The sequence below is a fragment of the Procambarus clarkii genome, chromosome 19 (assembly GCF_040958095.1).
Source record: "Procambarus clarkii isolate CNS0578487 chromosome 19, FALCON_Pclarkii_2.0, whole genome shotgun sequence".
Classification (NCBI taxonomy): Eukaryota; Metazoa; Arthropoda; class Malacostraca; order Decapoda; family Cambaridae; genus Procambarus; species Procambarus clarkii.
In genome coordinates, this window is record NC_091168.1 from 2076418 (window position 1) to 2090447 (window position 14030).

Genomic DNA, 14030 nt, shown 5'->3' on the forward strand with positions numbered 1-14030 from the left:
CGTAATTGTCGAGACATAAGATGCCCAACATTCACGTTTAGCCGTACGGATGGCCCTACGGGCCACCGCACTCGCTTTCCGAAAGAAAAGAAAAGAATCGGTCGTCTGCCTACGGCGGTGCTTCTTCCAGGCTGCACGCTTACAGCGGACAGCCCGAGCACAGTCCGCATTCCACCAGGGAACGCACTTCCGTGGACCCCGAGAGGAAGAGCGAGGAATAGAGCGGAGGGCAGCGTCGAAGACAGTGTCATGAAACAGGAGGAGAGCGCGAGAGAGGGGCAGAAGGGAGAGGTCAGAGAGAGTAGCACTGAGGGAAAATAGGGTCCAGTCCGCCTTAGCAAACTGCCACCTAGGGAAAGAGAGGGAAGGGCGAAAAGAGAAAAAGGAAACAAGGATGGGGAAATGATCACTTCCATGGAGGTCATCAAGAACCTGCCATGTGAAATCTAAGTAAAGAGAAGAAGAGCAGAGAGAAAGATCAAGACAAGAAAGGGTGCGAGTTCGAGAGTCCAAATGAGTGGGCTCACCAGAATTCAGAAGAGACAGGGAAGAAGAGAGGAGAAACGGCTCAAGGAGGCGACCCCGGGTATTCGTCAGAACGTCACCCCAAAGAGAATGACGACAATTGAAGTCACCCAGCAGGAGCACAGGCTCCGGCAAGGAGTCTAGGAGGTGTTTCAAATCAGGAAGAGAGAGCGGGACACTCGGGGGGAGATAAATGGAACAAACTGTGTACCATTTCCCCACAAAGATACGAGCAGCAGAACAATGGAGAGGCGAAGGAAAAAGTAAAGGAACAAAGGGAACATCAGCCCGAATCAAGAGAGCAGAAGAATTAGAAGCCCCAGCAATGGCTGGGGGGGGGGGGAGAGAAAGGAATAGCCACGAAAACGACCAGGACGAGCACCAAGCATCGGCTCCTGGAGACAGACACAAAGGGGCGAAAACCGCGAAACCAGAAGTTGGAGTTCGAGGAAATTGGCGTAATAACCTCGAACGTTCCATTGAAGAATGGACAACGACGAGAAGAGAAAGGACAAAAACAGAGAACAAGGAAGAAACAAAGGCGAAAGACCAACAGAGCACGTTAAAGAATATCAGGGTCGGGATCAGGGTCAGCAAAGTCAGGGTTAGGGGGCATGGGTAAACTGAGCAAAGACGGAGGGAAGGAAACGGGAGAACAGATCAGAGGTGGGCGGGCAGGGTCCGGAGGAGGAGGAGGAGGAGGAGGAGGAGACAACGGAGAGGAGCAGTCAAGGACAGCAGCAGAAAGAGGGGGAGTAGAAAGAGAGGAGCGCACCCCAGCAAGAGCAGCAACCGAAAGGGAAGCAGGGGCCAAAGAAACCTCCATAGCAGGAACAGGGGGCGCAAGCACTGAAACGGGAGTGGAAGGAGCAACAGAGCCAGAAGGAGGAGCTGAGGAAGAAAGCGAAGCCTTCTTACCCGCCGGGGAAGAGGAAGGAGAGGAGCCAGGCTTACGCTTCTGACGTAAAGAGACCGGTGTCCCAGCAACTACGTACCGGGCAACGGAGTCCAGTGTCTCAACAGGAGAAGCCGAACGAGAGCACACACGACGGCCGTTAGGAGAGCGATGGACATCCGCCCGCACCGACAGGCGGCGGGGAGAGCCGATAGATGGAGGAAGAGGATGGGAAGGAGGATCGGAGGGGGACGAGGAAGGAGACACAGAAGACACGACAGACCGGGTAGAAGGAAGGGGAACCCCAGACAGAGGACCAGGAGGAGGATCCTTCGGGAGAGAACCCAAAGGGACAGAGGAGGGGGCAGTGGGCGCATCAGGGTCCAAGGCCTGGAAACGGTTGTGAGTCTGAGGAAGGCGGGAAGGACGAGGAGAGGAAGAGCGCAACACGCGAGCATAAGAGATATTAGCATAAGGCGGGAGCCGGCGAACCTGGCGCCTCGCCTCAGGAAAAGATAAACGCTCCCGGTGCTTCAAGTTGAGGACGGCTGCCTCAAGCTTGTAATGGACACACGCACGGGAGAAGGTAGGATGGGCCTCACCGCAGTTGAGGCACCGAGCCTGGGGAGAAGCGCACTCCGACTTAGAGTGACCTTCGCCACCACACAAAGGACAGAGAGAGACAGCCCCGGAGCAGCGGAGGGCACCATGCCCAAACCTCCAGCACTTGTTGCAGAGCCGAGGAGAAGGAATGTACTCCTGGACAGAGCACCTGGCACCAGCAAGAATGACAGAGGGTGGAAGGGTCCTACCATCAAAGGTAATCTTCACAACCCGGAGGGGTTGACGGCGACTACCACGAGGGGGACGAGTAAACGTGTCCACCTGGAGAATAGAATGGCCCTGGGCAGCGAGGATATGTCGAATATCGTCGTGGCAGTCGCGTAGGTCCCGAACACCGGTCGCAACATGGGGCGGGAGCAAAATAGTGCCAACACTGGCATTCAACTGAACGTTCTTCGAGACCCGAACGGGGGTCTCGCCAAGGCAGGATAAGGCAGCCAAGCGGGAAGCAGCATCCTGAGAAGGAGCAGCAACGACACGCGTACCGAGACGAGTGGGGTTAAAAGTAATGGAGGCATCCACGGAATCAATGAGATGTCGATGAAGGGAGAAATCGTCAGGAGGCGCAGAATCAAGAGGGAGGAGATCAAAATATTTGGCCCACGAAGCGGGACCAAACAAGGCTTGATAGGTAGCAGAACTGGAAGGAATCGAGCGAGGGCGGCCGTGACGAGAACGGCGGTGAGAACCCCCAGAGAGAGAGGGGTTAAAAGGCGCAGTAGTTACAACTAGAGAAGGAGCCGCGCCAGGGGACGAGGTAGTCACCACTGGGGGCTTGGGGCTCGACCCAACCACAGAGGAGGGAGGGGAGCCAGGGGAAGGAGTCAGAGAGGCCAAAGGAGGAGCAAGGTCGGGGCCCAATGCAACGGAGGCTACAGAGCCCGGTCTTCCAATACGGACCGACTCGGGGGCTTGGTCGCCCACCCCACGAGCCTGAAAAGGTAAGCCAGAAGCAGCCGAAACAGGGGTTATCATCTTGACGAAATTACGAATTCACTCACGAATGTGCCCCCACACCCACCATGGAGCCACAATTAGAGGCAGGACACCCAACAAGAAGCTATTGCCGATCTTGTCGGGGCCTCCTAGGGGTGCGTCGTGAGTATACGCCCCACAAACGCCACCTTAAGAAACCGACAGTCCGTCGAGATCGGGTTCAGTGACGAAGTGGGGATTGACAATAAAAGGTTCCCCTCGCTCTCGACGTCGGGTACTGCAGTTCTACGGGTGCAAGAGTATGCCTCCTCAAGCACCCGGGCGTCAAAGTAGAAGAAGTCCAAGGGAAGAACCAGAACGAGCAAAAGGTCGGCAGGAAACGGCAAGCAGATAGGAGAAGAGGGGGGAGAAAAACGAAACAGAAGGAAAAGGAAAAGATGCCCAGCAGAATTGGAGAGGACGGCAGCAGGAGCACAAGGCTAGAAAAGGACCGAGGACTGTCCCAAGGAGCATCACACTCCGGCAGCCGCCCACTAAGCCCCCAGACGGCGACAACGAGCTGAGCGGGGAGGGGGACGGAAACAAAAGATTAAGCTAGTGACATTTACCGCCAAAATCTCTTAACTGAATTCCGACTTTACCGAGGGTTTAATAGATTATATACCGCACATGCAAAACGAATGTGATTGAAGTGATTGTTTAATATCAAGATTAGAAAGTAGCAAACAAAACCGATTGGGTATTTGTGGCCACCGAGTATATCAATCTCAACAGTCTAGTGATATTGTGACTTCTGTCTAAATAATTCGTCAACATGGTTAAGTAGCTTGGAACGTTACATAGAATGCAATTGTAAAATAGTTATTATTGGCCAAAGATTTGTGTGGATCCTCCTCAGTGTGTTGACGTTAGCAAGCCTAACATTGTAAATCACTTTTGACAAGCTATTATTGGTGCGATCATGTCAACACCATTGAGTGCTGTATTGCAAGTCAAGCATGAAGTTTAACGTTCAATAAAATGCTTCACAACTTTTTCAGTCATTTTTTTGTAGATTAGATTTGTTAATATACTGAAAATTAAATATCTAGTATTAATAGTGTAAACTTTTTATACAAAATTCCCCATTTACCTCAACCCCCCCCCCCCCCATCCCTTCTCCATCAAACTGACCAACTTTTTACAACCATGACCATGTTTAGCTCTTACAATACTGGCGGCAGCAGCAGGCAGGACCAAGGTCACTACAGTTACCAATTTAGAGCATTATTTGCCTGGTCTAAAATATTTGTCCTGACTGAAGTTGTCAAGACATTAGATGTCAGGACGAAAAGGAGCCATGTTTTAGGTCCCACATATTTTAAAGACCTTTCCAAATTTAATAACTATAAAAGGGAGAGAATTGACAAGTACAAGAATGCCTATTAATTTTATAATTAGATCATTAACAATTTATAGATATTTGGTATTAAAGGACTATGGTGGAACTATCAACTTTCTAAGCAAGTGAAAGGGTAAATTGTTACCCTTATATATACACGAGGACTTCAGAAGTCCGAGTAAAAGTTGATACTTGCCAAATTTGGTACTCCAAGTAGTAATTAGTTACATTCATAGAGATACTTTTGGTAGGTTCTGGGTCCGAGGCTCCTGCAAAAACACCGACAGTTCAGGATCAATGTCCACCACATTGCCACAGTCGGCTACAAGGCCGAATTCATTAGGCATAAATAAATTTCCTGCGATTTCTTCACTGGGCAACATTAAAGACGTGATCGCTCTTGCTCAATCAGTTCACCATACAAGGCGAGGAACAGAGATAGAAATTGTGGATTTTTCTTCTTCTCATCCAGGGTACTGGAGCTCTCCCTCATCACCAACGACACCGTCATTGACCCATACAACATACCGTACTCCATCTTTTTTCTGTACTCCTGATGGAGCTCTTTTAGGGTGAAGGGCATCCCCCTACCCCCAGCCTCCATCACACTTCTAAAGGAGTCATAGTAGTAGGAGAGGAAGTCCCGCCAGTTCTCCTTCCTGTCTTTGCCGTGGAGGCTGGTGTAGAGAAGGTAGTTTAAGTCTGTGGCCGGGGAAGCCAGACGGTTCAGCTGGAAGTCAAGGAGCATTACATCAACCGGTTTACCTTCACTGTACCTGGAATTATGAGGTAAAACATTAGTGGCACACGAACTATTTTGTATATCATTAAAAAAAAATACCTATTTGAGCGAGTTAAATTTTCAAAATTGAGAGGCAAAATACATCTAAAAAGTGTAGGACGAACAAACTTCTGCCTACCTGAATTGTACGTTGTTCACCCAGCAGTCGCCATGACAAATCACATCAAACTTGGGATTTCTGACCAGAAAGTGTTTGACAAGATCAAGAGAGTTGTTCTGATGCTTGGCCAACCACAGCCTCGCCACCTCGTAGCCCTTCATGTTGGTCATGAAGGCCTCGGCACCCGCTAAACTTCCCGAGCATGTCTTGTTATGCATTTTCTTCGCATTTTCCGATAAACTGGTCCAGTCTACAGCAATGTGCGGGAATGTTTGAGCCAGGTCTTGCAAGGGCGTTTTTGCCTTCAGCAGGAGAGAGGCTGCATGGAGTCGGGCCAGCTCCTTCAGGACCAGGTTTGTATGGTCTACATCGAGGCCCACTTTGCAGTCGAATACTTTAAAGCCCAAAGGTCGGAGGTCTTCCAAGAAGATCAGCTCTATCCTCTTCTAAAGATGTGTATAACCACCTTGGCATTCTCAAGTTACTGTGCCCCAAGGAATTCAGCTCCGAGTCGAGTTGCGGAAGGATTTCCTTGAAAAATTCATTTTCTTTCTTCATCATGGATAAATGAAAATCAGCCAAGTGGTCCTCTGATCTATGTGGGCTTATTTTTACCACATAAGACACTACGTTATGCTTCCCCATCAGGGAGAATTTTACTTCAACACTGGTAACCGTTGAAGAAAAGTGGTCGCCCTTGCCAGCAAGGTCTTACGCTTTGAGAGATAAATATGGCCTCTCTGCCCTTGTCCATCTTCAGTGCCTCCTTCACATGATCGTCCTTTATTTTGGCCTGCGGTCCGACAGCGCCCGCACTTCCTGCAGAACCCACTGCCAAACATACATCTCTTAATTTTAGAAACTTGCTCACGACTTTCTGGCTTTTGCACGATAACCATTACATATTCATATTACCTTTCATAAAAATACAAAAAAGTTACATTAATAGCAAAACACTTATAATTGTATCATGTACTATGAGGGTAGCTGTTAAAGGCTCTGGATCCCTCCTGCCAATTCAACATCTCTTCCCTCTCTCCAATAAGCAGATTTACACATTTATTTACAAGCAAAGGTAACATTCTACCCCAACCTCTCCACCATTGAACCCCTTATCTTTCATATTTCACCCCCACCCACCCTCTTAATTTGTAATTAAGGGGGTCATAATAAGTTGTTCAAGGTCAAACTTTTGTTTACTAGTTAGATATGAAAATGGCTGCAACCGTTTCAAGTTTCAGTATTGCAGCTTCAATAGAAAGCAAATTAGTTTTTTTTCAACGAATTTCACATTCATTAAGCTGCTACAACCACAATAATTAATAATCAAAGGAAGGCACTAAACTGGGAAAGCTATGTAGCACCGTCAAATGTGCGGAATAATCAGAGGGTGCTTAATAACACCAAGGATGCCAATACGAGAACAGAAATACACAAGGCGAACGACATTAGAAGTATCCGATTCACCAAGAACTCTATCGAGGGGAAAAGTGATCGCGAGGGACTATCGGAAAGCAGGACACGCTTGTCCTGGAAGTCATGGTATTCAACAAGGATATGCGCGACTAAGAGGAACAAAGCAATTCGGAAAATAAGGAGCAGGGCAGCGCTCCATTAAGTGACCGCAAGTTGAGTGTTTTTGGCCAATACGCAACCTCGCCAGAGCCGTTTTCCAGCGCTGGTTACAGTGGTATGAAGGAAGACCATGGGGGACACTTCGCTTAATAGTACGCAGTTTGTTACCAGTAACCGAAGACCAACAACCCTGCCAACGAGCAAGGATGGAGGAACGAATAACTGGGTACAAGTCTGAATAAGGAATACCTTTACTGGAAATGGGACAAAAGTGGATAGCTTCCGTAGTGGCAGCATCCACACGCTCATTTAGAGAAACTATAATATGGCTGGGAACCCAGCAAAACTACCGATTTAAATTTACTAGAGATAAGAAACGGCCAATGTTTAATCTTGACAGCCACCAGATAGACTGGATTAAAGGACCCTAGAGGCATTAGGGCACAACGAGAGAGTACTACAACCATAAAGGAGGATTGACAACGAAAATTTAGGAGACTAGAGCATAGAGAATTGCATAAAGTTCTGCTGTGAAGATGCTAGTCTCCAGAGGCAGGTGACAAGTGTCGTCAGGGGAAAAAAATAAGTGGCCTACACCTTCTGCAGATTTAGACCCATCGGTGAAGATGGAAATCTAGTGGTAGAGGGAAGAAAAATGGTCAAGAAAAAGGAGTGTCAGAACCGTAGGAGGGGGTAAAAACTTTAGCGATACAGGTCAGAGATGTACAAGATTTAGGACGGGGAGGGGGGGGGACCCTCTACAAGGGGCAAGGACGGAACAATACGAGGAGAAAAAGAGGTAATACGAATCTAAAAAGAATTCTGTAAGCGAGATAACTGGACAAAAAGAGGGAGGTGGTGAAGAATAACAGTAACTACAGGAGGGGTAAATGTCAAAGCACGATAGAGACAAGAGTAAGGATGTTAGGACCGCGCAAGATAAGGAAGACGGTGTCGATCATGGCGGACCTGAAGAGATAGGAAGCCAGTGTCAACAAACAATACGAGGGCAGAACGAAAAGTACCAGAGGTGAAGCACAACCCAGTATGGTGCAAAGAATCAAGACTGCGAAGAGTAGGAGATGCAGAAGAGTAAGTAGGGCAACCATAAATGAGTTTAGCAGGATGAGAGAGGAATGTAAAGAGGATCATGCTCTTCTCCGGTCCAAGAAGTATGGGATAAAACCTTAAGGAGCTTAAGGGCCTTAGAGCATTCAACTCTTACATCAGAGATATGGAGCGGCTAAGACAAACTAGTCAAATATTAACCCCCAAAAGCTTAGTGGAACCTCTGTACACAAGGGGATGGCCATAAAATGTCGGACTAAGAAAAACCACGCTTCAGAGTATAAGTCACAGCACAAGTCTTAGACAACCTGAAGCCATGATCGGTGGCCCAAGACGATACGGCATCAATCTCGAGTTGAAGCCACCGTTGAAGGAGAGGCGAATCATCACCGACATAGTTTAAGATCGTCGACAGAGCGGAGAAGACGTCAGAAGGAAGAGTTAAGAAAACCATTTAGGGCAACCAGAAAAAGTAGTGCTCAGAAGACTACCTTAGGTACACCCTCGCATTGCCGAGAAGAGGCAGAGAGTGGCACCAAACCTCACTAAATGAACGACGAGAGGAAACTGGAGAGAATGGGAGATTACCACAAAGGCCATAAGAATGAAGTTGGGACAGAATATGATATCGCCAAGTGGTATCTAAAGCCTTTTCCAGGTAAAAAAGGACGGCAAAAAACGTAGGTCTTCGGACCAAAAGCAGTACGAATATAGACCAAGTTCACCAGGACATCTGTTGTGCTGTGGCATTTGCAAAAACCAAATTGAGAGGGAGAGATGGTGAAAGTGTTCCAAGAACATCAAACGAACGTTAACCATACGTTCAAAGAGTTTGCTGACAACTCTTGAGGGCAATAGGGCGGAAGTCCTGAGAAGATGTCCCAAGAGATACTGGTTTCTGAACATGGAGGACAACAGCATCGAGCCAGTCCACAGGAACTGACGACGACTCCCAGACCCGGTTATTCAGACTTCAAATAGGGAGACGTGCACGGAGGGAGATGGCGAAGCATCCCATAATTAATGTCTTCAGAGCCCGCTGTCGTAGAACCGCAGAGGGCCAGGGCAGATTGAAAATCAGAGAGAATGAATCGTCATAAGGAAATCCGAGATGGGCACGGAAATCCAAAAATGAGATTCAAGAACAGGCTTACGAAGAAGGAAAGACCGAGGAAGACGAGAACCAGAGCTAACAGATGAAATGCGAGAACATAGTTCGGCTGCAACTTGCATCATGTCTGTCACGAGAGTACCACAGAGGTAAAGGACCGGCGAGATATCGGGAACGAACTTTACTGATAACTTGCAGATACGCTTTCAGATCTGCAGCAGAGGAGTTTCGGACGTAATGGTTGAAACATAAGACTTCCAACTCTCACTTTTACCCCATACGGATGGTCCTACCAGCCACCACTTCCCTTCCGAAACAGGAAAAAAAGAATCGGCCGTCTGCCGGCAGCGGTGTCGTTTCCAGGCTTCATGCTTACAGTGGATAGCCCGAGCACATTAAACTTCCCACCAGGGAACTCGCTTCTGCGTGTCCCAAGAGATAGCGCGAGGAATAGAGTGGAAGGTAGCGTCGAAGACTCTTGAAAAAGAATGAAGATACGAGGGAGAGGCAGAATGTAGAGGTTGGAGAGAGTAGCTCCGAGGGTAAAGAGGTTCTAGTCTCTTGGACAATTGCCACCTAGGGAAGGAGAGGGTGAAGAGAAAGAGGTAACAAGAATGGGAAATAGTCACTGCCATGGAGGTCGTCAAGAACCCGCTAAGTGAAATGCAAGTAAAGAGACGAGCAGAGAGAAAGATCAAGACAGGAAGGGTGTGAGTGAGTCTACACGAGTAGGCTCACCAGAAACCAGAAAAGACATGGAAGAAGAGAGGATGAACGGTTCGAGAAGACAAACCCAGTAGTCAGAACATCACCCTAGAGGGTATGTCAACCATTTAAATAACCCAGCTGGAGCACAGGCTCTGGCACAGTGTCCAGTAGGTGTTAAAGATCGGAAGGTAAAGCGAGACATTTGGGGGAGAAATTTAACAAACCGTATACCATTTACTCCCAAAGACTGGCAGCAGAACATCCGAGAGGCGACGAGAAAAGTAGGGAAACTAATGTTATATCAGAACGAATCAAGATAGCAGTAGAGTAATATGGGCCTCGGCAAAAGCCTGGGGTGGGAGAGAGAAAGGAATAGAGTAGATTATTTGGTGACAGATAGAGCCACCTATGTAGGGTAATCAGATAAGAAAATCAGAAGCGGGGAGCCATATAGTGCCACTCCATATTAGGTCACCCAAGGTGTGAGTGGTAGCAGTCGAAAAAACAGTGAAGATAGGTATCTATTATGTGCCACTATGATCATGTTCATTTACAGTAAAGTAGCTGCCTATGAAGGGTAATCAGATAAGAAAATCAGAGGCGGGGTGCCACTTAGAGCCACCCCATATTAGGTTGCCCAAGGTGTGGGGCAGCAACAATCGTAAAATAGTGAAGATAGGTATCTATTATGTGTCGCTATGTTCATGCTCATGTTCATTTATACAGAAAAGTATGACAGTATATTTGTATAATAAACACTCAGGTGAGCGGTAGTTACCCCCCCCCCCCACCTCCCCCTATGGGACAGGTGTAAAAACAGGATCCTCGCAGTAGGGGCGGTCCCCCTCACCAGCCCTCCTCATACTTGATGACCTTGAGTGTACCGTAAGAGGGACCAGCCTCCCTTAGTTGTTTTTAAGTTGGATATATTTTAAGCCTCTATACTTAAAGAAGGAGAAAAAGAAATAATCCTGATGATTTATAGATTATATTATCAAAGTACATAGGGTTAAACATAGTCGTATTGTAGGTCATCTCCCCCCACATAATATTTATTAACAAGACCTCTCCTTCTCGCCCACAAGTCCGTTGTGGGGTCTTCCTCCCCCTCCTCCTCCTCCTCCTGGGACGAAGATGATGACTCATCATCTCCCAGAGAGTGAATGGGATGTAGTGCGCCTCCCTCAGGTGACTGACTGCTGACGTCATAGGGTTCACTCTCGCTGGTGGGGTGTTGTCCTTCCTCTCCTTGTGGTTCAATGACGTCACCACCTTCACTCTCGGTGGACATTCCTTGGGCTGAGGTGTTGGGGTGGGGCTCGGATGGTATGTCTGGGTGACCATACGCTAGGCTAGTGTATTTATTTAGGTAAAAGCGCTTAATCAAATGCACTTAAACCCCTCTTAGTATTGAATGTGGTTGCCATCTGCCCCCCTATGTTTCTTATTTGTGAGTAATTAAAAGTATTTACTACACCATTACTGTGAAGGGTCTCTTTAAAGTGGTTATGTGTTAAAGATCTTTGCACAGCTCGGGGAATACCCTTAGCGGTGATGGAATTTTTATTGTCAAGCAAAAGCACACTATACATTTTGGGCTTGAGTGCCACAACTTCAAGGATGTGTTTATCTGACACCTCTGACTTTAACAGCCCTAAAACACCCTTTTTAGAAGGATCATACAAGGGGTGAGTTTCAGGAAAATTACTCGTATCCATCCACAAACTAAGGGGTTCTTTCCCCATCTCATTAAAGACATCTTCAGCTAGTAAGGTGAAAATGAAACCGTCTGTATCACTATACACCAGTTGTACCCTATCTGAATAGTGGTTCTTAAGTACCCTGTACCAAAAATGGTACAAGCTGTATTTTGCTAGCTCAAGAATCTGGAACCCAATGTAATTAGGATGAGTAATTTTAATGAATGGTCTGGAACTGACAGACAATAATTTATTGTCGCCTAAATGCACCATTCGTTTAAAGCGGGGATTCTTCACCTCTCGTAAAAAGGCCCTAGCTGAAGTCACTAGTTTGGTGTCAATGGCATAACGAGCTGGATTCAGTAGCGTTTTACCAAAAACACTGTTCGTCAGTAATTTGAAGAGTGTTTTCCTATCATTACTGCTGGAGGCATTTCTATTGTTAACGTTGGTGTTAACAAATTCTGCCATAAAATCTGACTGGTGGAACTCGTAAATTGCATGTATTGTTTCCACTTCAAGTCCTATCTCAATAAATAGTTGTAAAAGGTGAAGAGATATGAAATAATGTTTTTTGGGGAGATGATCTCCAACCAGTTTGATGTTTTTTGGGGGGAGGTGTGTGATGTTATTTGTTTCCAGAAGTCCCCTACTAAATGGTGAGATATCCTCCATACTTATTCCCCTATGGTGTAAACAAAGGGGCAGATCGTCTGTTAGTCTAGCTATTTCGGGTCTTAAAAGTTTGGTGTCAATTAAGAGCCAGTACCCTTTGTTAGAAGAGAAAGGCTGTTCTGTCATTATCTTCCCCCCACTAATGAAGGAGTTCATCTCATCAGATGATAGTCTCCTTAGTCCCCCATGGGGCAATTTCCTAGTCATACAACTCCCATAGAGGCTGTTAAAGTCGAGATAAAGTAAGAATGAAGACCTATCCTCCTGGGGGTTAAAAGATGGGTTGACATAGCGGTTGTTAGCTCTGACATAACTCCTAACTGCAGTTGTAAAACCCCCTCGTATGTTTTGTGATAAGAGATTGTGCAACGTCACATCTGCACTTAACTCCAACGATATTCTACTACTTTTCAGGAAGCAGTCGTAGGAGTACCCTGGGAGGCTGCAATAGTGTGTCAATTCTAAAGAATATATATCATTTAGAATTGCCCTGTGGTGTGTAAAAATGTCAGCCAGTAATCCTACATCACACCTCAAATAAATGAGGAGGTAGTCTTTTAATGTCCTACACCCTGTAGCCTCCCATACTAATTTAGAATGTCTATATTCGTCCAAAGTTATACCTGATTTGTTTAGGGAGCTGTAGAACATTTCAATAGGAGGGAGTGTTGTGTCATTAAAGCAGCTGATTTTTGTGGTATATTCATAAGGGAAAAACTGCTTACCCTTTAAGAGTAGGTGGTGACTCTTTTTGGGCAAACCCTCTATCATTGAGTGAGTGAATGTTAAGGGGCTGGCTGAATCAATGTGGGTCTTTGCTAGGGATGAAAGACTACCTGTAATAAAAGCCAGTGAATCAAGAAATTTAAGCTTCCCTATTTCCACCTTAAGATATTTCGTCCCCTGTCTCATGAGGATATTGCTCTTAATATTTGAATCCATGGTAAACTCCCTCAAAATTAAGCCCATGTCATAAGACATATTATGGGCAATTAGAACTAAACTCTCCAGAGCATTCTTGTGGCGGAGGTTGCAGTAATTACATAGAGCTCCAATATAATTGAGCTTTTCCCTAAGGTGATCATGATGTTGAACCTTGAAATTGGAGGGGGTAAATACCTGCTCACAAAACTGGCAGTGAGTCTGTCTCCTAAAATGGATCATATCCTCAAGAGACATGTCTATTTCATAATGGTGGAGGGTAGATCTGATAATTTCCCATTTGGTGGCAACTCGCTGCATGAAATGAGTAACACTGTCCCCCCCAAAATAAGTAAATTTATCAACGACAGTGTGGTTCCTATCAACAATTATATAGCTGTATGCTATAGGTCTATGTATGGCTGTAACAGAACCTAGACAATCCTCAGTGCTTAGGACACACTCGAAATCAAAATAGCCCACATGGGAAGGGGCATAACCTTTCCCCGTATTTTTAAAATGGAGTGTGTCCCCAGGCTGAGGGTAAATAATTTTCTGAGTGATGTCGCAGGAAGATGAGTGATTTGTTAGCTCAGACGAATTTTGATATTCTGAGAGACAGTTTCTACAGAAGACTGTCTTTCGTTTGTGGCTGCGAGTAAAGTTCCGAAGGAACTTATCGAACTCTTTTATCAAGGTCACATGAGATTCCCCCAATAACAATAAAGGAACTATGATCGAGTACTGTCTGCTACCACGACGACAAAGAGAGACGTGATAGACGCCATCTGTATGTTTGTGTATTGAATACAAAAAAATGGATAGTTTATTTCTATTCTCCAATTTAGAGATATCCTCCCAAGACAGAGGGAAGGATAAATTGTCGTATTTGACCATTTTCCTAACCCTAGAGTGAGACTCTACAAGTCTCCCTATACGTCTCCACTTCCACCCTTGTTGTGACGCCAGAAAAGCAGCAATGCACTGAATAATACATGTTTTATTGTTA

General features: G+C 46.3%; 1 protein-coding gene across 2 annotated transcripts in view; it reads right to left on the reverse strand.

Moving 5' to 3' along the window:
* Positions 1-4398: 4398 nt before the first annotated feature.
* LOC123749294 (uncharacterized) overlaps positions 4399-14030 on the reverse strand; it is a 28884-nt gene continuing 19252 nt past the window's right edge. Inside the window, exons 2-3 of one of the 2 annotated variants that reach the window (XM_045731401.2) lie at positions 5282-6094; positions 4399-5137 (exon numbers count right to left, since the gene is read on the reverse strand). In XM_045731401.2, the coding sequence (XP_045587357.2) occupies positions 4744-5137; positions 5282-5481 (594 nt within the window). In that variant the 5' untranslated portion in view covers positions 5482-6094 and the 3' untranslated portion in view covers positions 4399-4743. Of the gene's footprint in view, positions 5138-5281; positions 6179-14030 lie in introns of both variants that reach the window. The other variant, XM_069326913.1, reaches the window with a different exon arrangement.